This window comes from Cygnus olor, chromosome 3, assembly GCF_009769625.2.
Source record: "Cygnus olor isolate bCygOlo1 chromosome 3, bCygOlo1.pri.v2, whole genome shotgun sequence".
Lineage (NCBI taxonomy): Eukaryota > Metazoa > Chordata > Aves > Anseriformes > Anatidae > Cygnus > Cygnus olor.
In genome coordinates, this window is record NC_049171.1 from 473,406 (window position 1) to 497,525 (window position 24,120).

Sequence of the window (24,120 nt, forward strand, 5' to 3'; positions counted from 1 at the left end):
ACGGAACCCACAGCACCTGGACCCACAGACACGACACCCTCAGGACAAAGATACAGTGCGATGGCACCCTCAGGACCAGCAAACAGTGCCATGGCTCCCTCAGGACTAGGACAAACTGCCACAGAGACCTTAGGACCAGGACACAAGGCCACGACACCCTCAGGACGAGGACACACGGCTGTGGAACCCTCAGGACCAGAGCACAGATCCGTAGCACTGTCAGGACAAGGGAGCCCTGTCATGGCAGCCTCACAGGACTGGGACACGCAGCCATGGACTATCAGGACCAGGACACACAGCATCATGGCAACCTCAGGATCAGGACACAGGCCATGACACAATCAGGACCACGACAGGACAGCATTGCACCCTGAGGACAAGGAAACAATACCTTGGCACCTCCAGGTCCATGACACACCAGGTTATGGTACCGTGGCTCTATCAGGACCAGGACACAAGGCCACAGCACCCTCGGGATGAGGACATGCAGCCATGACACCTTCAGAACCAGGACACGCTGTCCTGACACCCTCAGGACCAGGACAAGCCACCGTGACACACCCAGGACCAGGACAAGGTGCCAGGACACACTCAGGACCATGACCAAACGCCATGATGCCCTGAGGATTGGGACACATGTCCATAGCACCCTCATTACAAGGACACAACACCATGACACTCTCAGGACCACGACACAATGCCATAGTATACTCAGGACCAGGACTAAGTGCTGTGACACCTCCGGGACAAGGACACACAGCCATGGCACTTTTAGGCCTAGAACCCAATGCCACGACACTGTCAGGACCCAGACGTGCTGCCATGGCACCGCTGGGACATTGCCAAAACACGGTGACACCCTCAGGACGAGAACACAGTGCCATGGCACTCTCAGCACTAGGACATGCTTAGTACCAAGACACAAGGTGGTGGCACCCACAGGGCCAGGACATGCCTCAGTGGCACTCTCAGGACCATGGCACAGCACCATGACACCTGCAGGACTAGGACACGCTGCCGTGCCCTCAGGACAACGATATGCATGGCACCCTCAGAACCACAGCACACTGCTGTGACAACCTTGTGAGCAGGACACAAGGCCACGGCACTGTCAGGATCTGGACACTCAGACGTGACACCCCCAGAACCAGGACACACAAACATGACACACGTGGGACTGGGACACACAGCCACGGCAGCCTCAGCGCCACCGTACAACGTCACGCTACATTCAGAACAAGGATAAACTGCCATGGCATCAGCACCAGCAGGACATGGCATCATGGCACCCTCAGGACCAGCACACATGGCCGTGACATAGGACAAGACACAGGGAGGAGATGCAGTGAGGACCAGGACACGCTGCAATGGCACCCTCCAGACCAGGAGGCACGGCTGTGGAACCATCAGCACCAGGACACTGATAGCACCCTCAACACACTGCCATGATACACTCAGGAGCAGAATAAAAGGCCATGACAACCTCAGGAGCATAACACAATGACATGACAACCTCACAAACAGGACGTAGCACCGTGACAGATCAGGACACGCTGCCATGGCACCCTCAGGAGAAGTACACACTGCCATGGCACCCCAGGACAACACAGTGCCATGGAACCATCAAGATAAGGACACGATATCATGACAACCTCAGGGCAATGACACGCGGCCATGTCACCCTGAGGAGAAAGGCACACCACCATGGCACCCCCAGAACCAGGACTCACTGCCATGACACTGAGAGGAGCAGGACACACAGCCATGGCACCTTCAGTAGCACGTCACCTTGCAATGACAGGGTCAGGACACATGTCCGTGATGTGTGCAGCACCAGGATACGCTTTGGTGGCACCGTGAGGAGCAGGGGACACTGCTGTGGTGCCATCAGGACCAGGACCCGCAGCCAGGCCAACCTGAGGACATATGGCCATTACGGCCCAAGGGTGCGGACACACGGCCATGGCAGCCTCTGGGCCAGGACACGCTGCCACAGAGCCACCAGGACCAGGCCGCGTGGCACATGCCAGATGGGGACGTGCTGCAGCGAGTCCTCAAGACCTGGGAACGTGTTTGTGTGCTCTGTCTCTGGCTGGGATGGAGTTAATTTTCTTCACAGCAGCTCACAAGGTACAGTGTTTCAGAGCTGTGCCCCCGCTGATGCTGGCAGCAGGTGGACTTTAGCCGGGGCTGACCAGCACCGACACAGCGCTGAGGCCATCCCTGTTCCTCACACAGCAGCTCGGGGGGGCACCACCAGGCAGATGACCCCAACTAACCGGACACCTGGAGACACAGCGGTGTGCTCAGCCATGCGAAGGGAGAGCGGGCTGTAGGAGTTAGCCATCCTCGTGCCCAGAAACTGGTTGGGCATCTGCGGGAGGTGCTGAGCGAGAGCCTTTGCACCCCTACTTTGGTTTTCTTTCTCTCTTCCACTCCTTCGTTTACTAAACAATTTCTACTTGACTCACAGGATTTCTTGCTTTTACTTTTGCTTTCCACTGGCGGTGGTGGTAAGGTGAGCAAGTGGCTACATGGTACTGAGCTGCCTGCAGGCATTAGCCCCAACACCATGGCACCCTCAGGACCAGGGTATGGTGCCACGATACCCTCAGGACCAAGACAAAAGAATGTGGCACCCTCAGCAGCAGGATACACTGCAAAGACACCTCCAGGAGGAGGACACGTTGTCGTGGCACCATCAGGACCAGGACACACTGTCAGCACAAACAGAAAAGGATGTGACAGGACGGGGACCTTAATACACTGCCATGACACCCTGAGGACCAGGGCTCACTGCCACAGGAACCTCAGGACACGGACTTAAGGCTATGCCAACTTCAGAACCAGAAAACAAAGATGTGTCACCATGAGGACGATGACACGCTGCCATGACACCATCAGGACCAGGAGACGTGGCCATGGCACCCTCAGGACTGGGACAGAATGCCAGGACACCATTAGAACAAAGGTGAAAGCATCTGACACTATGAAGACCTGGATATGATGCCCTGACACTCTCAGGAAGAGGATGTCACACTGATGTGACACCATCAAGACCTGGGCACACTGCTGTAACCACCCCATGGACAAGGACACAATGTCATGGCACAATCAGGACAAGGACACACTTTAGTGTGACCCTCAGGACCTGGACAGATGGCCATGACCAAGAGAAAAGTCTGCAACACTGTCAGGGCCAGCATACACTGCCCAGGCACCCTCAGGACCAGGACACACAGCCATGGCCACCTCGGGACCTGGACACACAGACACTGACACCTGCAGGACTGTGACACAGGGACACGACACCCTCAGGACCAGGACAGATAGCTGTGGCACCCTCAGAATCAGGACACAGCACCTTAACACGCTCAGGACCAGGACACACTGTCATGATACACTCGGGAGAAGGACACGTGGATGTGACACCCGCAGGAGTATGACACGCAGCCATGACCCTTGCAGAACAGGGACACACAGCCATGGCATCTTCAGGACCAGCAAACACATCCATGGCACCCTCAGGACCAGAACATGCTCCCAGGGGACCCTCAGGACGAGGACATGACCATGATGACCCTCTCAGAACTAGGACACTGCAGTGGCATCATGAGGCCAGGACACACTGCCACGAATCACGGGGATGGAAGCCACATCGCAGTGACAACTGCGGGACCAGGATGTGCTCCACAACACCTCCAGGGCCAGGCACAACAACATAACAGCCTCAGGACCATAGTGCTTGGACCCGACGCCCTCAGGACCAGGACTGACTGCCAGGATGCCTCAGGACCAGGACACATGCGCATGACCAGGACACACTGGGACGACGCCTTCAGGACAAGGACATGGTGCCACCCTCAGGATGAGGACAATTGGCCAAGACACCCTCAGGAGCAGGACACCCCAGGAGCAGGACACATTGACAGGAGAAGGTCAGGACCAGTGCACATTGCCGTGGCGCTTTCAGGACCAGAACACAAGGTCCTGGCACCATCAGGACCAAGACATGGTGCCATGCTACCCAGGGCATGAGGCCATGGCTCCCTCAGACACCGGACATAACGCTACGGCTCCCTCGGGACGCAGACACACAGGTATGACACCAGGTGGACAGGTCACAGAGCAGCGTGACCCTCATGACAAGGACAAACTGCCACATCATCCCCAGGACCAGGTCACACAGCCCTGAGGCCCTTGGGGCCACAGCAGAAAGCCAAGACACCCTGAGGCCCGGGACGTAATGCCACCAAACAGTCTGTATGAGGACACACTGCCATGACACCCCCGGGACCAGGACGTGCTTCCCTGGCACCCTGAGGATGAGGACATGATGACATTGAATTCTCAGGACCTGGCCATGTGGACATGACACCGCTAGGCCCAGGATACATGGTCATGGCACTGCCAGGTCCAGGACACACCGCCATACCACCATCAGGATGAGGACACACTGCCATGACACCCTCTGCAAGAGGACACGATGCCCTAACACCCTCGGCACACACCACGACGACACGCTCAGGACCAAGACGTGCTGCCGCAGTACCCTCAGGACCAAGACAGGCAGACTGCCATGCCACCCCTGGGACAGGCCGTGTGGCTGTGACTCCCTTAGGGGCAGGTTACATTACCTGACACCCTCAGGCCCAGGACATGCTGCCACAGCACCGTGAGCACCAGGACACATGGCTATAACATCTTCAGGGTCAGGGGATGCTGTCACAGCGCCCTCAGGATGCAGATACACGACCGTGACACCCCAGGGACCAGGACACACTGGGATGGCACCCGGCTGTCCCGGTCCCCAAGGACCAAGGCTGGTGCAAGGCTTCGGCACGAGGCCAGCACCAGCCACTTCCCTCCTGCCCACCCTGTCACAGCGGGGCTGGGGACAGTGCTACGCGCACGTGCTTGTGCAAGGGACACGTGGAACTAGGGCCCACGACACAAGTGTGCGTGCGTGCGCGCATGACAGGCGGAGCTGGGCACTGTGGTGTGCGTGTGTGCATGTGACAGGAAGAGACGGGGCGTGTGACAACTGCGTGTGTGTGTGCATGGGCCTGAAACCACCCGTGACGTGTGCGTGTGGGTGTTCATACATGTACGTGCCCCACAGGCAGGGGCGGAGAACACGCCATGCGCGTGTATGCGCTCCATGGGCAGGGACTAAGCCATGTTTTTGAGTGTGCACGTGTGACAGGCAGGGCCAGGCCCTGCGACAACCCTGTGTGCACATGCGTGTGCACATGTGACACGGGGACATGGCCCACAGGGTGTGTGTGTGAGCAGGAAAGAGTGACAGGCACAGCCGGAGCCTGTGACGCGCTGGTGTGTCAGACTGACAGTGCCAACACCTCAGGGCGGGTGTGCGCGTGTGGCAGGCGGTGCCGGCGGCCGCAGGAAGTGTGCAGCCGGTCCTGGCTCGCGCGTGCAGCGACAGACCGGCGTGCGTGCGTGGGTGTGAGACTCGGGGGAGGACTGTCTGTGCTGGCACTTGCCGGGACGCTGCTCTTGCGCGTGAGCCCATGCGACAGACGGAGACGGCAGCGGCGCGAGCGCAGGAGACGGTGGGGCCGAAGCCGGCCAGGATGCGCGTGCAAGCGGCAAGCGAGGCCGCGGGGTCAGAGGAGGCTTTGCTGGTCCCTGAGGGTCCGGGGGCAAAGCGGCCGCAGCGGCGAGGGTGTGTGGACAGAGGCAGTGGGAGCAGAGTCAGAGCGAAAGGACCCAGCCCGGCTCGGCGGTTTCCGTGGCAAAGGAGAGTGAAAGTGCTGCTGCGTCACTGTGACATCCAGCCGGGTGCGCGGCTCGGCTGCAGTGAGGTGGGCTCAGCCCCCCCGGCTCACCGTGCGGCCGGGCATGGGCTCAGCCCTGTCCCGTGGGCACAGCCTCGCTCCGTGCCAGCGTGGGACCCGACCCTGAGCGGCGGGGCTGGCGCAAGCCGCAGCTGGGCCCTCGCGAGGGGCCTCACACCGTCACCGGCCTCCCCACGGCCCCGTGCGCTGCTGGCGGTGCAAACCCTGGTGTCACCCCAGCTCTGCCAGCCCTGGGACACGGGCGGGCGAACTCCCCGAGGGCTGACACCCACGGGTGCTGCCGCTGCCTCCCTGAGCCAAGGCGGTGGCACCCGGCTGTTTCCTGTGCTCCACGCTCACCTCCGTGAGCCTGTGCACCCCGAGCCCTGCGCTCGCCTCTCTCACCGCAGCGCCAGCTCTGCAGGAGGCCTGGAGCCGCAGCAGTTTTGCTACAGCCCTGGGACGGAGCAGGAGGCCCCAGGCCTGCTCATGGCCCAGCTGGGCCTGCCCTGCCGGGGCAGAGCCCCCCGGTTCTGTGGCAGCGATGCCAGGAAGTGCTGGGGGGACGGGCGGTGCGCCGGCACCTTCCCTGAGCCGCTGCTAGCGCCCACCTCAGGGTCCCTGCGGTGCCGAGGGGCAGAGTGCCCAGGGCCCGGGCGGCGCAGCGGGGAGCTGGCGGCAGGCACCGTCCTCCCCCTGCCCCCCAGCGAACTACACGTCCCAGGATGCACCGTTCGGTGGCGAGGAGCCAGGCGGCGAGGAAGCAAATGCCGAGCTGCCAGCCAGGCTTGGCGTGAGCACGGTGCCCGGGCTGCGCTGCGCGCCCTTCCCCTGCCCCCGGGGGGGGCGCCTCGGATGAGGTGTGGGGCGGGAGCCCAGGCCTGGGGGGCACGAGGGGGCCGGCAGGTGACGGAGGGGCCTTTGCTCTCCCACGCACCCCACATTTGCACTGCCGCTGCCACCCGCTCGCCCGCAGCGCAGCTCCGCGGCCCAGCCACCCCCAGGGCGCAGGAGCCCCCTCCCCAGGCCTGCCGGGGGGGGCGAGGGGGTCCGCATGCCGCTTACCATCGTGCATCCCCTGCCGAGGGCCGTGCAGACCCCAGACCCCCGTCCGGCCGCCCGCGCGCAGGCGCCTCCTTGCCGCGCTCCTCGCTGCGGCGTCCCCACGGCGGGCGCTTCCTGCTCGCCCGGCCGCCGGCCCCGCTGCCGCAGTCACTTCCTCCGCTCGCTCACCCGCTCGCGGCCGGCCCCAGCCCCGGCGCAGGCAGCGCGGCCGGAGAGGGCGGCGGGGAAGGACGGGGCAGGCGGGGAGGCAGCTGCGCACAGCCTGCCAGCAGAGCCGGGAAGGAGGGGACGAGCCCGCGGCAACCCGCAGGGGGAGGAACGGGGCTGGAGAGGCGGGGGGGGGCAGCCGCAGGGTGCCGGGGGGACCCTGGCGGGGTCTCGCAGCGCCAGCCGTACCAGCAATGGGCTCAGGGATGCAGGGCAGCGCTCCCCAGGGCCTCCACGCTGTGCAGGGTTTGTGCTGCACGGGCCCCGCTGCAGTGCCAGTGCTGGGGGGGCAGCTGGAGCCAGGGTGGTCCCGCTCCCACTGCTCCCAGGAACGCGGCAACCCCTGGAGCAACGGCATCACTTGTGCTGGGGCGCGAGGACACCGCGTGCCCGTGCACCAGGGACACACGAGCCACCACTGCCAGTCCTGGGGACGCCGGGCAGCCTCTCCCCGTGCCAGACGGCCACCGGGCCAGGCACAGCCCGGTCCCCAGGGCGGCCGTGGCCAGGCCTAGCAGAAAGCCCGTGCCACCGGCAGGGCGGAGGTGGCTCGCTGCGCTGTGCCGCAGGAGAGCCCGGACAAGAGCAAGGGCGCGCGCAGCAGGACGAGGCTGAAGGACAAACCTCGCAGAGCCCAGCACACGGCCACCGCGCAGGCTCCCTGGAACCCGCAGGACTGCAGTGACAGGGTTGTGGAGACACCAAGGTGTGCCAGCAGCATGGTGCCGTGCCCCGGGCGGCTCCACGGGGCTGGATGCAGCCACGTCCACAGAGAGACGCCGGGGAGCAGGGGGAGCCGCGAGGGGTCGGTGCCTGCACACGAGCCTCGCGCGGGGTCTGGAAGTGATTGTGTGGCGCACGCTCCCGCTCCCCCTGAGCGTGAGGGGGACGTCCCCCTGCCACCTTTGCACCACCTGAACCACCACGGCTCGGAGCGGCCAGGGGATCAGAGCTGCTGGGGGGCAAAGAGCTCAGAAGGGGGACGGAGCGGGGTTCGGCGCAAATCAAAGCAGGGTTTGGGAGCTGCATTGTGTTCCTGTGCCCGCTGTAAAGGGTTGAAGGCAGAGGGGCGAGCAGGGGAGGCACGGGAACGAGCTGAGGGCCCACGTCCCTGCAGCAGGCCCTGTGGTGGGCACTAAGGCAGCTGCTTCCCGCTGTTCCCTGCACGCTGCCATCCCCCTGCATGGCCGTGGCGGCTGCTGCCCGCCCCTGGGGTCCGCAGCCTCCCGTCCCCGCTGCCGTGCGTGCCCCCAGCCCCGCTCTCGCCTCCCGCTCGGGGCCGCATCCTGGCTGCCGTGCCGAAAACAATGCAAGGGGCTGCGTGCGCTTCCCAGGGAGGAAACGGGAAGCGCCGACCAATGTGGTTTGGATTAGGCGGCGGCACGGGCTGGCGGGAGGCAGGGCCGCGGGGGGCTCGGCACGGCCCCGCTGCGCCCCGGACGGGATCTGGCCGCCCGCCCCCTCCCCACGCAGCCACGGCCGCTCCGCTCCGTGCGCCTCCAGCGCCGCGCCGGAGCCCTGGCCCTGCTCCAGCTCCTCCCTTGGCAGCCCCTTCCCGGCCGTGCTGCAGCCCTTCCCGCAGCCCTTCCCGCGGGCACGGCCGCCCCCTGCCCGCCTCCGCTGCAGGAAGCTGGCGTCACCGTACGCCCACCGCCCCCGGCCCCCGCCAGCATGGCACCCACCACGGGCAGGGGCTCTGCGGGCCGCGTGGGGCTGGCGGACAATGCCAGGAAGGCTGGGCGGGCAGGAGGGCCCCGCCGTGTCACCGGGGGGTGCTGGGGGCTTAGCCCAGGGCGGGACAGGCACCATGTCCCCCTGCATGACAGCCTCCCTTGCACGACGGCCTCCCTTGCATGCTGGCCTCCCTTTCATCATGGCCTCCCTTGCACGACGGCCTCCCGGGACGTGACCGCACGGGCAGGGCTGAGCGTCAGGGCCATGCCCTCCCCGCAGGACCTGACGTCCCCTCCTCCTGCCCCAGCGCGTGCGAAGCCGAGCCAGGCGCTGGCGAGGGTCCGGGGTCCCGCGGCGGGGCGCAGGGGGTGGGAGAGGCAGCAGGGCCGGCACACAGCCAGCATGCTGTGGCACGGCAGCGTTGCTCCGTGCCTGCAAGGGGGGCTGTGCCACTGGGCCAGCCCCGGCTCCGGCACCGCTCCTGCAGCCCTACCTGGGTCAGGATGGGCCCCGTGGCTCTCCAGGCCCCCGCGCCGCCGGCACGTCCTGGTGCTGCCGCTCAAGCATCGCTGCTGCCGTGCCGGGGAGGCGCAGGGGAAGGGGTCGGGGATCCACCCCGGCGCCCGTCCCCGTCCCCCGAGGAAGGCCTGGCCCGGCCGGCACTGCCTTCCTTCCCACCCACCCGCTTCCTCCACGCCGGCCGGCCCTGGGAACAAGCGCTGCCTTTCTCTGCGCTCCCCTCCCCTCCGCACAGCCGCTGGGCCCCCGCCAAGGACGCTGCTCTGCCGGGAGCGGCGCGGCCCCGCCGCTGCCGGGGCACACGCGCGGTGCCGGGGCTGTGCCGGGGACCTGTCCCTGCAGGGGGACAGGGGATGGCGTTGCTCTGCCACCCCCATGCACCGCAACCAGGACGGTGCTGGGCACGCACTGAGGGCACCTGAGACGGCTCCTGCCCGCTCCCCCGGCCGGCTGAGCACCACCTGGGAGTCGCTGCTGCCCGCAGCGCCGACCATGGAGACACTGTCTGGGGGTGTCCTGCCGCAGAGCCCCCCTGGGGCACCGGTCTCAGATCCACAGCATGGCACCGCTCGGCACGGCACGGCACGGCACAGCTCAAGGTGGCTTCGCTCCCCACAGTACGGCACGGCACAGCTCAGAACAGCACGGCACAGCAGGGGATGGCACGGCACGGCCTGCCAGCTGGTGCCGACACCGATACGCCGTGGTTCTTGTCCCCGCAGGGCGTCACAGGGGCCCCAGCTGGGTCCCCGCAGGGTCCCCAGCCAGGCGGGGGCCTCCTGCATGGTCCCGCTGGGAGCAGCGTGCTGGGGCAGAGCCTCCCTGCCCCGGGCCCTGCTCACCTGGCTGACAACGTCACCCCTCGGGAAAAATACCTCCGAACACCTGGAAAAACAAAAGGTCCGGTTACAGCTGCAGGAAGGGCTTCCCGCCCCCCCCCCCGGACAGCCTCCGCCGGGTTCCCGGCTCTGCGCCCCACGTCCCCCCAAGTCCCGTCTGGGCTGGGGAGCCGGGGCAGAGCTCCCTGCCCCACCGACACACTGCGATAAGCAAGCCAGGAGCACAAGCCCTCGGTGCCTGGACCCCCACCAGGCCCCGTATTTGCTGCGTCCCGAAGCGGTGCACCAGCCGTGGGGGTGCTCAGCACCCTTCTGCAAAGCGTCTGCCCAGCGTGAGCCCGGGGCCGGGGCCCCTCGGCCGGCCCCCAGGGGTTAACCCCCGCTCCCAGCGCCCCACACCGCACGCTGGCTCCTCTCCACCCGGGTCCAGCTCCTCCGGTCACGGCCTGGCCTCGCTGCAGGAGCCGGCACCGCGGGGCTCTCCAGCTGGGAGGATATTTATAGCAACCCACACCCAGCCGGGGCTTTCCCAAGCACAGCGGCGCTCTCCTGGCACTGCCCGGGCAGCCACGGGGCCGCAGGGCTCTGCCAGCTCCGCTCTCTGCAGCGGAGCCGCTGGCCGCGCGGTGCACAGAGCGGGCACGGCGTGCGGGTGCCTGGGGACCCCCCTCGGAGCCGGGGCCGCTGCAGGCTCGTGCCACCTCCAGCCCCCAACACCGGGCACCAGGAGGTGCCCGGCGTCGCGGCACTGCCGCTGCCACCGATGCACCCCAGGCTGGATGCGGGGACCTCTTGTCCCACGGCTCTCCGAGGGTCGCCCCCTCCGAGGGTCAGAACCCTGCCGGTTTCCAGGCTCGGCCTGTTCCTGGACGGCTTCTCCCCATTTGTCCCCGTGCCAGTATTGTTCTTCCACCGCAACAGCTCCCCGCCCTCCCCGCGCTCACCTCCCACCCGCTGTATTTATAGCCGGCGCTCCGGCCCGGCCCGCGCCCCACTGCTCCCCCTCGCACCGCGCCTGCCCCACACATGGTCCCACCAGGCGAGGCCACCACAGCCCCACTGAGACTTTGGACGTGTCCGAGCACAGAATAAAAACTTTTCACAGCCGCAAACCTTTGCAAAAAGTTTTTTCAGCAGCAAACGCTCCCCGTCCCTGCTTGTCTCCATGTGCTCCCCATAAGACTGCTGGCTTCCAGCCACGGGTGGCCCGACAGGAGCTCTGTCCCCCCCCACCTCCCGTGGGGGTGCGGGGACAGGGACGGGGCGCTGCCCGTGCAGGCTGGGCACCCAGCCGTGCTGGTGCCCCGAGGCCCTGACGGTGCCAACGCACCCCACCGCAGCCATGCGTGCACTCTGCGACAGCAGCGGCGGCTCCCTGGTGCCCCTCGCCACCAGCCCCACGCCCAAGGGGTCCGTGTGCCTTCCCGGTGGGGTTGTGGCACCCAGAGGAACGCCTGCCCCTGCCCCAGGCATTGAACCACGGTGCCAGGGTACCTGGCGACTGGCACAGCTCTGCCGGTCCCTTCCCACCCCAGCACCGGGTCTGCCACCACGCGCTCCCCAGCCGTGCCCACTGGCACGACACGTGCCCACGTGTCCCTGTGCCACCGCTCGTGAGGACAGAGCCACCACCTCGAGTGCTGCTGGAACAGGGTGCCCAAACCCGGTGCCCCACCAGGGCCTGCTGCTGCCTGGGCCCCTCCACCCCTGCGGCACCGCCCCGCGGCGAGCCCCGCGGCGCTGCCCCGTGCCTTCCCCTGCGCAAGCAGCGCCGCGAGGCCGCTCCCCTGGGGCAGCCATTTCGACTGCCTGCCTGGGCAGGAGTGCAGGGACGGCACGAGCAGGGACGTGGGGACAGCCCTGCCCGGCACGGCTGGGTGCAGCACTTCGGCACGCAGCACGGCGCGATCCTGCCCAGCAGCGCTGCTCAGCTTGGAGCTCGCTGAGCCCCGCACCCATGAGATGCAGGCACCTGGACAGGGGCTGCAGCGGGGCTGGGGCGTGCGGGGTCGTGGCAGCGGGCATCGCCCACGCCGTGGGAGCTGGGGAAGCCAGCAGGGAGCTGGGCTCCGGGCAGCCACATTCCCCTTGTTATTGCAGCTGCTGGAGCGAGCCCCAGGGGCCGTCCCAGAGCTGTGCAGCACCGGGAGCTGGCGGGGGGGAGCGGGGCTGCCAGCCCCCCGCACGGGGAGCAAGTGCACAGCGGGGCCACAACCAAAGCGGTGCCGAACCCCGAGCGCTGTCAGGGCAGGAGGAGCTGGCCGGGGGCCGCGGGGAGGGGGAGGCGCTGGGGCTGCGGCAGGGAGGGCTCTGCCGGGGGGGGACACACACTTCCCTCCTGCCGCTGCGCCGCTCTCGGACTTTCCTCCCGGCCGGAGGCACGCGGCTGGCGCAGGGAGGCGGGCCGGCCCGCGGCACGTCGGGAGCCGTAGTCCCGCGGCAGAGCAGCTCGCCCGGTGCGGGACGCCCACGGGGGGCCGCCCGCTGCCCCCGCCTCGCCCCCGCGCGCTCACCTGGGCATGCTTGCGCTTCCGCCCGGGCCGCCCGGCTTTCCTCATGGGCGTCCCCGGATCCTGCTTCTCCTCCTTGCTCTGGTTCTCCTCGGGCTCCTCTTCCCCCTGCGAGCCGGAGACAGAGAGGACGGTTACGCTGCCGGCCCTGGGGCTGCACAGACCGGGCGCCTGGTCACGGCTCCATTCCTGCTTGGTGCTGGGCTCGCTGGCACCCATGGGTGCCAATGGCACGCAGGGCACCTTGTGCTGGCCCTGCTTCGCTTGCATGAGCCTGGCTCCTCCTAGGGGGCCAGGCTGGGACCCGCCACGACTCCCCCGACTGGGAGGGCTCGAAGGGCGAGCAGGACCTCTTCCAGGGCTTGGGGCCAGCCCTCGCCATGGGGCTGGGCGCACCGCCGTGGGGCCGGGCACCTCGGCCTGGCAATGCAGTGGGGCTGCAGCGCTCCTGCCCCGTGCGGCCTGCAGTGCCGCCACTTGGGGGGGACGCGCGAGCCCCCACAACCTGCCGGAGCCCTGCACGTGTGGGGCTGGGGGCTCCTGCAACCCCCACACCCCACTCAGGGCTGTGTGGACCCCTCGGCCCCCCAGGGACACGGGCAGGCCGCAGGAGCCAGCACGCAGGCAGCCGCCTGCTCTTCCCCACCACCCGCAGAGCTTTGGGGGCCCCTTCCCTGGTCCCCTCTGGGCTCGTCCCCAGGAAAGGAACCGTCTGCCCGTGCCCAGCACCGCGGCACAGCCGGGGGGGGACGTGCCCGTGCCCGGAGAGGCCGAGGCGGCGGCGGGGGCCAGGGCGGGGCCCGGCGCGTCCCACGGTGGCGGGGAGCGTTTCACCTGAGCCCCAGAAGATCTCGGCCGCGGCCAAGGCAGGAAGAGGCCGCAGAGGGGGGAGCGGGGAAGGCGGAGAGGCCGGCGGGGGGGCGGCGAGGGAGAGGCCGGGGAGGGGATGGGAGCTGGCAGCCAGACAGCTCCGACATCCAGCTGCACTCGCCCGGCCCCGGCCGCGTTCCTGCTTGGGGGCTGCTCGCGGCACGGGCACTGCGTTTGGTGCCCGCGGCACCGACGGTGGCACCCTGCACGGGCCGAGCGGGGCTGCCCAGCGGGGCCCAGCCTGCGGGGGGCATGTGCCGTGCCCCAGGGCCGGTGTCCAGAAGCAGCTCCCTGCTCTGAGCCACCCCCCTGCAGGCCCACGTCCCCTGCACGGACCCAAACCGGGCATGGAGAGAGGGCTCGGAGCACCGTGGCTGGCTCCAGCATGGCGAGGCCAGGGACTCGGAGGCTGTGAAGCCCATCTAGGATCCCTGGAGATCCCCCCCAGCCCTGCACAGCACCTGGGGTGGGTGTGCAAGGAGCCTGCCTGGCCTCGGCCCTGCCCTGGCCCCGCACCACAGCCGGGAAGCCAGGGCAGAGTGGGCAGGGGCCGCGGCACGGCTCTGCAGCACCCGGGGGGCTCCTGCCCGGGGCTCGGAGCTCCACGCGGCCGATCGGGAGGTTTTGGGACGGGTCCAAGGACGACGTCAGGAGCGCGGTTTGAGCACAGTCCCGGCACCGGATCCGAACGGGGTCTGCAGAAGCGCCGCGAGCTGCCCACGGGTTTCTGTTCCCCCTGAAGCCCCTCTCCTTCCACCACGGTACCAGCACGCCACGGCTGCAGCGCTGGCACCGGTCACGTCTGTGCCATGCTGGCCCCAAACACCAAACGTGCCCTTGGGATCTCTCCCTGGTCTGTGCCAGCCCCACACTGACTGGGGTCAGTGTGGGACCTGGTGCTGGCACAAGCACAGGCGCACACAGGGCTCACAGCGCTCCCAGCCAGGCCAGCTCCAGCCTCGGGGGCCACAGGGTCCCCAGCAGAGGACGGGGGACTGGGGAGAGCCAGCTCCTTGCAGGCACTCATTCCCCGTGTCTCTGGCCCCGTGCAACGCCTGCGCCAGGGAGGAGCGTGCCGGGGAGACCGTGGCTGGGGGGAGCGGAGCTCAGCCCCCCCGGCCGCGGCCGCGGGAGCGCGCCTTGCCAAACCACGCGGCGCTGCACTTTGTCCCAGCTGGAGCCGCCCCCGGGCACGCAGCTCCGTTCCTGGAGAGCGGGGCCGTGGCGGTCCCGGAGCGGTGGGCGCCCATCCCGGCAGTCAGGCCGATTTCTGGCCGGCCCCCGGTGGGAACGAGCAGCTCCCGGCACCGCGAGTGTTCGGGGACTTGTGCTGCAGACATGGGGCCGCTCACCCCGGTGCTGGCACGTGGGGGCCCGCTCGCCCAGCACTGCACGTGCTCCCGGCAGCGGGAAGGCCGCGGGCACGGCGAGCCCCACGAAACCCGTCCCTCTGGGCAGCCGCTCCGTGCCCACGTGCTGACTTTGGCCGGGCCAAAGACTCTGGGAGCTGGGCCGCGGCCGTGTTTATGCTGGATGTAAGGGAAATGTACAGCGGGGTGTCAGGCGCGCTGCTGGCACACGGGCCGTGCCGGCCGGCCAGGCCTGCTGCGGCGTGGGATCAGGGTGCACAGCGAGCTGCGGGAGGCTCCCTGGGTTGCTGGGGGTGCGCGGCCCCCAGGGCAGCAGCAGCGGCGCTGAGGCTTTGTTGCAATCCCCAAAGCGAGCCCCAGGCTGTGCCGGAGCCACGCGCACGAGGGTGCAGGGCGGGTGCAGTTCGCAGGGCCCCCAGGCAGTGCCCTCTCCCCCCCGGGGGGTGCTGCTGTGTCCTGCGGGGAGGGGTCTCTGCAGTGCCCCCAGCCCGGGCACCACGGAGCAGCCCTGTGGCAGCGATGCCTGCCCAGCGAGGCGGTGCTGGGCGCAGCGACCTGCTGGGGAAAGCAGTGGCCAGATCCTGCGGCTAGAGGTGGGATGCGCAGGGCCCCCCAGCACCACAGGGCAGCCCCCCAGCCTCAGTGCTCAGCCCGGGCCTCAACGAGGGCTCACCCCGCTCCCAGCGCTGCTGCACGCTGGCTCAAGGGATGCTGCAGCAAGGGGTGGTGGGGATCCACCCCAGGGAGAGCCCCCACGTGCACCCCACGAGCCGGCCCCACCGCTCTCTGCCCGGCCCTGTAAGTGTGGGGCAGCCCCGCCGTGGGGCTCAGCACCATCCCTGCACTGCTGGGCTGGGGGCACAGGGTCTGGCACAGCACCAGGGGGCTGCAGGGACCCCCAGGGCAGCGCCTGCACCCCGAAAAGCCAGGCAGGGAAAGGAGGCGCAAGGATGCAGCCCCAGAGCAAGGGGGTGCTGGCAAAAAGAGCCGGGGGCTGCGCCCCCACCGCCTGATGCTGCAGCCCCTCGCTGCCTCCAGCCTGCTCGGAGCTGAGTCATCTCCCCATAAATCACCCTGCTCCTCATCTCCCCGGGGGCTCGCTGAAGAGCCTGGCGCGTCCCCGCAGCACGGCGCAGCGCGGCGCAGCGCTCCTCCGCCGCTGCCAAGCAACAACCCGGAGGGAAACCACCTCCGAGGGGAGAGCTGCTGCATGACGCAGTGCTGCCGCTGCAGCGCCGCCGGGTCCCAGCTCCCGGCTGCAGCGGGGCCGGCAGCGGCAGGGGGGGCAGCAGCCTGGTGGGGCAGGGGAACAGGGGTGCAGGAAGCCCCTGGCTAAGCCTCGTTGGCACGGCGCCGATGGCACCGGCATGGCCTGGCCCCATGGCAGCGTGTGTCCCTCCTGCAGAGGTGACCTCCCCGCCTGTGGTGCCGCATCCCGGCGGGGTCAGGCTGGGACAGCTCGGCCTGGCGTGGTCACGTCCAGCCCGGGGGCTCTCAGGGACCCCAGATGGCAAGGCAGAGCCCCAGCACACCGCTGTCACCCCACCGGGGTCCCGCGGGGTGAGCTGCTGGCCTGAAGGATGGGGACGGCTGCGGGCATGTGAGCTGTCCCTGGCATGGCACGGGCCAGTGAGCACCGTGCTGCAGCCCGGCAGGGGACGGAGACCCCAATCCATCCCCGTGCCGCATGCAGCACCCCCCAGCTGTCGGCCCCACACTCGCCTCCTCCCCAGCCCCACGGCGCCAGCTCCCCGCTGCGGCTCCTGGTGCCGGTCACCTGCGAGGAACGCGCGGCCCCGCTCCGGCTTCACACCCCGCGACCTCCCACAGGAGCAGAAAGCGCTCGATCTCCCCCATTATTTATTCCCGACGCCCAGCTGTGCCAATAACGCGCTGGACGCTTTCCAAGTGGACACACGGGTCTCCCCGTCCGGCGGCTGGGAACGATGGCTGCAGCGGGTGCACGGCGAGGGGACCGACGCGGCGAGGGGACCGGCACGGTGGGGGCACCTTCCTGCCAGAGCGGGAGGCACCGCGCAGCCGCCACAGCCGAGGGAGCCCGGAGGAACTCAGATGACCCCAACCCCGCACTGCCTGCGGCAGGCCGGCGTCCAGCTGGCCAGCTGCCCCAGTCCCCACGCCGTGACCAGGGCAGGCCGTGTCCCCAGCGCCCCGGGGACGCTGCTGCTTCCTAGAGGAAGAGCGATGCCTTTGCCACGAAGGGAGCAGCCACCCAGCTTTGGGCTGGCCCTTGTGCTGCGGGGACACGGAGGAGCACCGAGGCCACGGCCAGAGCTGCCACAACGCCTGGGTCCGGCGGGGGACCATCCCTGGGCACCCCCAAACCCAGCACAACCCCTACATCTGCAGCCCCTGCCCAGCCCCTTGCCTGCTCTGGCAGCCACTGCTCGGCCCCACTCCATCCCAGTGCTGGAACAGCACCGTGGCAAAGCACCGGGTGATTTGGGATGGGCGCAGAGCTTCCCTGGGGGCTGAGCCACCCTCTGGCAGCAGCAGGGGCATGTACTGGGGTCGGGGACCTCCACATGGGGCCAGGAGCCCCCTGCACGGCGCAGTGATGGGAGCGCAGCCGCGCACCGCGTGCCGCCTGGCTGCAGCACGGCTTCACCCCGCATAGCTCACGGGGGGGAGCATGGGGATGGAGCTGGGTTAAACCCCACGGCAGGCGGGCGAACACCTCCCACCCACCCACAGCCCAGCCCGGCAATGCCAGCGTGGGGAGCCCCAGCCGGGTCTGGCACCATGGCTGGGGGCTCTGTGAATTGCACGGGGACGGGGACAGCCTCAGCCCCCCGTGGTGGCAGGGCAGTCAGCCTGGCCCATGGCAGCGGCCACCTGCAGCTCATCCTGGCCGGCAGCAGGGAGCTGGCGACGTCCCTGAGCTTGCCACGCATGACCCCATCCTCTGCCCCTTGGCTGCTCTCCCCACCCCAGCGAGCCCTGAGCACAAGTGAGTCGTCCCCTCCTGTCCCCAAACGCCCCCCTTTCTGCCCCATCACGTGCCCTTCCCACCGCCCCACGCCCCGTGCCCCCTCCCACTCCACTGCCACGACCCCAAAGCAGGGGATGCCCCAAAGCGGGGGACACCCGCACCCCCGGCAGGGCGGGAGCAGCCTGCCTGTCGCCCCCCTCCCCTCCCCACTGCCAGAAATAGCTCAATCCCCGCTAATCCCCGCCGCGGCTCAGCCTCGCACCCCCCTGCGCCGCCCAGCTCCGCGCTCCCAGGCTGCAGCAGCACAGGGGGGAGCGCGGCTGGAGGGGCCCCCCGCAGCCTGGCTCCCACAGAGACGGGGTGGCCGTGGTGCCAGGAGACCCCCCCCCCCCCCATCCCTGTGCCGCGCGGTGCCGGGGCCGTACCTTGTGCGTGTCGAGCGCCTCGCGGTCCGGCACGGGGCTGCTGGCGTCGAGGGCGCCGCTGGACGGCATGGTGGGGCGCGGAGGGCGGGGGCCGGGCGGGCACCGGGGAGCTTCACCGCTTCAGCACCAGGAGAGGCCCCGCTGCCGCCGCGCTCCGGCTCTGCGCCGCCGAGGGGTCCGGGAGCCGTCGCCCAGCCCCTGCGCCTGCCGGGATCCTCCTGCCCTGCGGGGAACAGAGGGATGGGGTGAGGGGGGAGCGCCAGCCCCGCGCCCCCCGCCCGCCCGCCGTGCCCCAGCCCCCAGCAATTATTAACACGCCGCAACCTTGACTCAGCCGGGCTGGGCCGTGCCCCCTGGCGTCGCCCCCGGCAGGCGGCGGAGCTGCGGCCCCACCGGGGCGCACGGGGCGCGGCGCAGGGCGCGTGGTGTGGGGCATGTGGCACGGGATCTGCCTCGCGCAGCACAGGGTGCGTGCTGCGGGGTGTGCGGTGCAGCGTGGGGTGGGTGCAGCGTGGGGTGGGGGCACAGTGTGGGGCGCAGAGTGCACAGTGTGGGGTGGGTGCACGGTGTGGGATGGGGGTGCAGAGTGAGGGATGGGGGTGCAGTGTAGGATGGGGGCACAGTGTGGGATGTGGGATACACAGTGTGGGATGGGGGTGCACAGTGTGGGATGGGGGTGCACAGTGTGGGGTTGCAGGGTGCACAGTGTGCAGCACGGGTCAGGGTGCACCATGAGTGGTGCAGGACACGCAGCATGGGGTGCACAGCGCAGGGCACACAGCGCGAGGTGTACAGCGCGGGGTGTGGGGTGCACAGTGCAGGGTGCATGGCATAGAGCGCAGGGTGCACACAGGAGCTGCAGGGCACACAGAGCAGGGAGCACAGTGCAGGATGCAGGATGCCCAGCGCAGGATGCAGTGCAGGGTGCAGGGCACACAGGGCACAGCGTGGGGTGCAGGCTGCAGGGTGCGCAGTGCCTGATGTGGGGTGCGGGGTGCACAGTGCGGGGTGTGGGGTGCAGGCTGCGGGATGCAGGGTGCACAGCGCCTGGTGCGGGGTGCAGGGTGCACAGTGAGTGGTGCGGGGTGTGGGATGCACAGAATGGGGTGCAGGGTGCGGGGCGCGGGGTGCACGGCACGGGCTGTGGGGTGCAGGGAGCGGGGTGCAGGCGCAGGCAGGGCCCCGCGGGGCTGCGGCGGAGGCGTCAGCCCCAGCACCTGTTGCTATGGAAAACGCTGCCTGCATTAGCCATGGCCGAGGCTGCTGTTGCCTTTGGCACCGGAGCTGCAATTTGTTTCTAGAGCTTTCCAGCCGCAGCTCGTTCCCAGCCGGCAGGGTGGGGGGCTGCCGGGCGGGCAGGGCTGCTGCTTCTAGGAACAGAAACTCAAACCCCGGCACGTTCCTCCCGTCCCCGCGGCTGCCTGCGGCGCGGGGCTGCCTGCGGGGGGGAGCGGGGGCCCCGCCGCTGCCGCAGCCTCCCCCGGGCCCGGCGGCGGCACCCCCGAGCGCGGGGTGCTGGGCTGGGGGCAGCGGGGCCGGCGGGGGGGGTAGGGGGCGGCTGGGGCAGGGCTCGGCTGTCCCCGGCCCCCCGTTTTCAGCCCCCCGGCCCCTCGTGCCTGGGGCTGGGACGCGGGTGGGGAGGGTGGGAGGCAAGCTGGGGGTGCGGGATGGGGCTGTGGGGCAGGGCTGCAGGGTGGGGGTGCGGGGTGCGGGCGCAGGATAGGGTGTGGGGTGCAGGATGGGGTCTGGGGGTGCAGGATGGGGGTGTAGGATGGGGGCGCAGTATGGGGGGTGCATGCTGTGTCCCCTGCCGCCTGCACACAGCCTGAAGGGCTTCCCCCGGCCCCTCCTTTGCCACCTGTCAGGGAGCCTCCACGGGGAAGCCCCGTCCCTGTGTCCCTGTCCCCGTCCCTGGGGCAGTGTCCCCACGAGCCCCCTGCAGCACAGGCTCTACCCACGCCTGGTCTCTGCCAAGCTCCTCGGAGCTGGCCCTGCGCTCGCAGCCCCGCCGCTCCCCTCCCTGCAGCTCGGGGGGACCCCGACCTTGGGGCTGGTGCCCCTTGGTGAGGGGCCGGGGCTGGCACCGAGCAGCGCCGCGCACCCTCATGTCGCCGCCTCAGGTGCCTGTCCCGGAGCTGCCACACCGCTGGCACCACGGCACGGCACGGCACGCTGCCCAGCATGGCACGGCACGGCACGGCACACATTTCGGCACGGCACAGCACCTCACATCCCTCCTCGCCATCCCAGGGCTGGCGGTGCCCCCGTCCCTGCCCGTGCCCCCGCCGCCCCCAGCCCCGCTCCCCGCTGCGCGGTGCCAGGGCGAAGCCACGTCCGCGGGCACGGGAGGCCACGTGCTGCCGGGGAACACCTGGGGACACCCGGCCGCGTCCCACGCAGCTCCGGAGCAGGGGCTCCCCGTCCCCCCCGGGCTGCACCCCCCATGCCCACGGGGCCCGCAGGCACCGCAGGCTGCTGGCGTCCCCGATGTCCCCAGCGTCCCCCGCTCCCCGCGGGTCCCCGCCTGCAGCGCCGCTGCAGACGCCGTCCCCGCATCCCCCAAAACCATCTCAGTCCCCCCGCAGCCCCCCATCCCGTCCCCCCCATCCCCACCAGCCCACACGGGGGGGGCACGACCCCCGCAGCCCCCCGCAGCCCCCCGGCTCGGGCACCCCCATGCCCGCAGCCCGCGCTGTGCGCAGCCTCGCGCGGAAAAATCTCCAGCTCGCAGGCTTTGATTCGCTTCCAGCAAACATGGTCTCCGAGCGCACTAAAAATAGTTGGGCTGCGTACAAAACCCTCGGCACCCGCAGGGCGGGGGGGACGCGGAACAAAGCCGGGGAGAAGCCGGCGGCACCGGGCCCCCCCAAGCCCCCCCCGCCCCCAGCCCCACCGCCGGGTCCCCGCCGCCGTCCCCGCTCTTACCCGCGGGCCGGGGCCGCGTCGTCCCCGCGCTAGGCCACGGCCACCGCCGCCGTCACCGCGCTCCCGCACCGCCGGCTGCGGGGGGGACCCCGCGGGGCATCCCCTCGGCTGGTGCGGGGCGGGGGGGGGGGGGGGCCGGGGGGGCCGCAGCCCCGCTGCTCGCCGCCGGCCGGGGCTGCCCGCGCTCGCCGCCGAGGCGCGGGGAGGGACTCGCCGCCCTCCCTCCTGCCTCCCTCCCTATTTATCGCCGGGGCTGACCTTACACCGGTGACGGCGGCGAGCGGGGGAATCGCTCGCCCCAGCCCGCGCCGCTCCCGCACGGAGGAGTCACGCTCGCCGGCGGCAGAGGCGGTGGAAGTAGGTTACCTGCGGTGATGCGCGCCGCCGGCACCCGCGCCCGCACCCGCACCCGCCTTTATTTGGGGACGCCGCAGCTCCCGCCGGCAGCCCGCAGGAGCCCAACAGCCATTTTAGGCGACGGCGGCCGGGCCGCTCGGCTCCCGCCGGCCCCAGACGCCGCGAGCCGGAGGCGCCTCCCCGGCTCCCCCCCGCCCCGAGCCGCGCGCCCCCCCCCCCGGCCCCGCCGGGACGCGCCCCGGTGCGCCCTGTCCTAACGTGACCCGGCCGCGCCGCTCCCCGCAGCGTCCCCGGCGCGGCGACACCCACCGGGCGCGGCCGGGGGCCCCCGCGCGTCCCCGCCGCCAGCCGCGCCGGGGACGCACGAGGGACCCCGTCCAAGCCCCTTCCCCGCGACAAGTGCCGCAGCGGAGTATTCTTATTGTCGTCGCCTTGAGTCACCGCTCCTCCTCCCCCTCCCCGGCACCGGGGAAGAAGTTCGGGGCTGACTCAGAGGGACGGGAGCCGCGGCCGTGAGTCACCCACGCCCCCCCTCCGCCGCCCCCCGCTGCTCGGCACCCCTGACTCACGGCGGGGGGGCTCCCGCAGCCCCCCGCGCTGGGGGGAACCGGGGACAGATCCCGGCCGAAAGTAAGCGGCGCTGCGGAGAGCCGAGGGGCGAGCGGTGACGGCGTCTCCCGTGCCATCGGCTCCGACAGATGGCTGCAGCAAAACCACCGTCGTGGGCACGGCGCTGACCTCATCCGCGCGCACGGCCCCCGCGCCCCGCCGTAATTATAACTTACAGGCTAAATATTTGACCGCGCCGCTCCGCGGGGCACGTGCCGGGCGCAGGAACCGGCCACTGCCGCGACGTGTGGGGCAGCCTCCAGGAACTGCCCGCAAGGGGCTTCCGTAGCACGAGGTGGCAGCCCCTCCGCTCCCAAAAACACAGCAGGGGTGGAGGGAGGGTGGCACCAGCAAACCGGCCCCACGCCGCGCCCCGGGGAGCAACACGGTGCCCCACGCTGCAACACGCTGCGCTGCACCCCAGGGAGCGATGCTCTGCCCTGAGCTGCACCCTAGGGAGTGATGCACTGCTCCACGCTGCAACGCGCCGCGCTGCACCCCAGGGAGCGCTGCACTGTCCTGAGCTGCACCCTAGGGAGCAATGCACTGCCCCGAGCTGCGCCCCAGGAGTGATGCGCTGCGCCCTGGGGCACGCTGCACTGCCTGCACTGTGCCACACCGCACCCCCAGGGGTGAGGCAGTGCACCCTGGGGAGCAATGCACTGTCCTGAGCTGCGCCCCAGGGAGGGAAGCACTGTGCTGCCCCATGCCGCACCCTGGGGAGCAATCCACCACCCCTGGGAGCAATGCACTGCGCTGCACTGCACACCTGGCAGTGATGCACTGCACTGCACTGTGCTGCAGCGCACATAACTGTGCCCCGGGGAGCGATGCACTGCCCAGCACCACACTGCGCTGCTCCCTGGGGAGCGGTGCACTGCCGTGCACTGCAAAGCCACGCTGCAAGCAAACTAAAACACAAGTTGCAGGCCTAAACAGGGCCGGATCCTGCAAAGCTTCGACGCTGGCAAAGGCGGGATTCAGACGAAACTGCCCATGGGACGGTCATGTACTGGGGACACCAGCACCAGGACATGGCTCTGGCCCCGCTCCCCTCCTGCAGACGGGACGGTGAAAGCCTGGAGGGGGCCAAGACGGGGCCACGGCCAGGCTCACGAGCCAAGAAAATGCCTCACGGCCACAGAGCTCGATGGGTTTGGCTTATCGGAAAAAAATGGCTGAGAGATGATTTGATTACAGTGAGCAAGTGCCTTTGTGGGCAGAAAGCGGCGGGCAGTGCCGAAAGCCTCTGCCGGGCAGAGGGACACAGAGCAGACACCAGAGCAGGGGCTGGGAGCCGGAACCGGGTGATGGGAACTGGGGATTGGGCACGAGTCTGTAACTGGGAAGGGTGGCGAGCAGAACGAGCCCAGCAGGAGTGGCGCTTCCCGTGCTCTGCGGTGCAGGAGCTGGCCCAGCACGCCCCAAGGTCTCCTGTCCTCGCGCTGTGCATGTGGCAATGGCGAAGGCCAGCCCCTGGCGTCAAGGTCCATGCAGGTCCATGCACCGAACCAGAGGGGACGGCATCTCTGTACCCACGGAGCCGCCATGGGGCAGGGCAGGTGGGCACCTGGCACACACGTGTGCACCAGGCGCGTGCCCACCCTGCCACCCAGCTCCGGCACTTGCTGCTAGTGCCAGCGGGTCCGGCCTCCTGGGGCACCGCGGGCAGCAGGGCGCGGGCAGAGCGCGTGGGCCGGCACGGGCAGAGATGCAGATGCACGTCCTAAAAATACCCGCACGAGACCCAGCACCTGGAGGTCCCCGAGCGGCCGCCCGCGACGGCTGGGGCCAGCACCGCGCCCGGGGCAGGCGGGGGCGAAGGGGCGGCCGCGGAGACTTCTCAGAGCCCCGGCATCGTCGTGGCTCCTCCGGACGGCGAGGCGGGGGCCACCCCGCACCCACCGACCCAGGGGGCTCTCCCGAACGGCCCTGCGCTCACAGCGCGTTCCGGCAGCCGGGGAAGCGCCCAGGCATCCCTTATTTCCTCGAGATGTCT

The 24,120-nt window shown here is 69.5% G+C and overlaps 1 protein-coding gene across 14 annotated transcripts in view; it reads right to left on the minus strand.

Moving 5' to 3' along the window:
• DNMT3A (DNA methyltransferase 3 alpha) overlaps window positions 1-24,120 on the minus strand; it is a 46,830-nt gene that overhangs the window by 20,699 nt on the left and 2,011 nt on the right. For 2 of the 14 annotated variants that reach the window (XM_040552183.1, XM_040552180.1), the window contains exons 1-3: window positions 21,414-21,673; window positions 18,231-18,453; window positions 12,616-12,720 (exon numbers count right to left, since the gene is read on the minus strand). In XM_040552183.1, the coding sequence (XP_040408117.1) occupies window positions 12,616-12,720; window positions 18,231-18,299 (174 nt within the window). In that variant the 5' untranslated portion in view covers window positions 18,300-18,453; window positions 21,414-21,673. Of the gene's footprint in view, window positions 1-6,863; window positions 7,100-9,237; window positions 9,374-12,615; window positions 12,721-18,230; window positions 18,454-21,155; window positions 21,171-21,413; window positions 21,674-24,120 lie in introns of those variants that run through there. The other 12 variants (XM_040552187.1, XM_040552184.1, XM_040552185.1 and 9 more) reach the window with 9 other exon arrangements.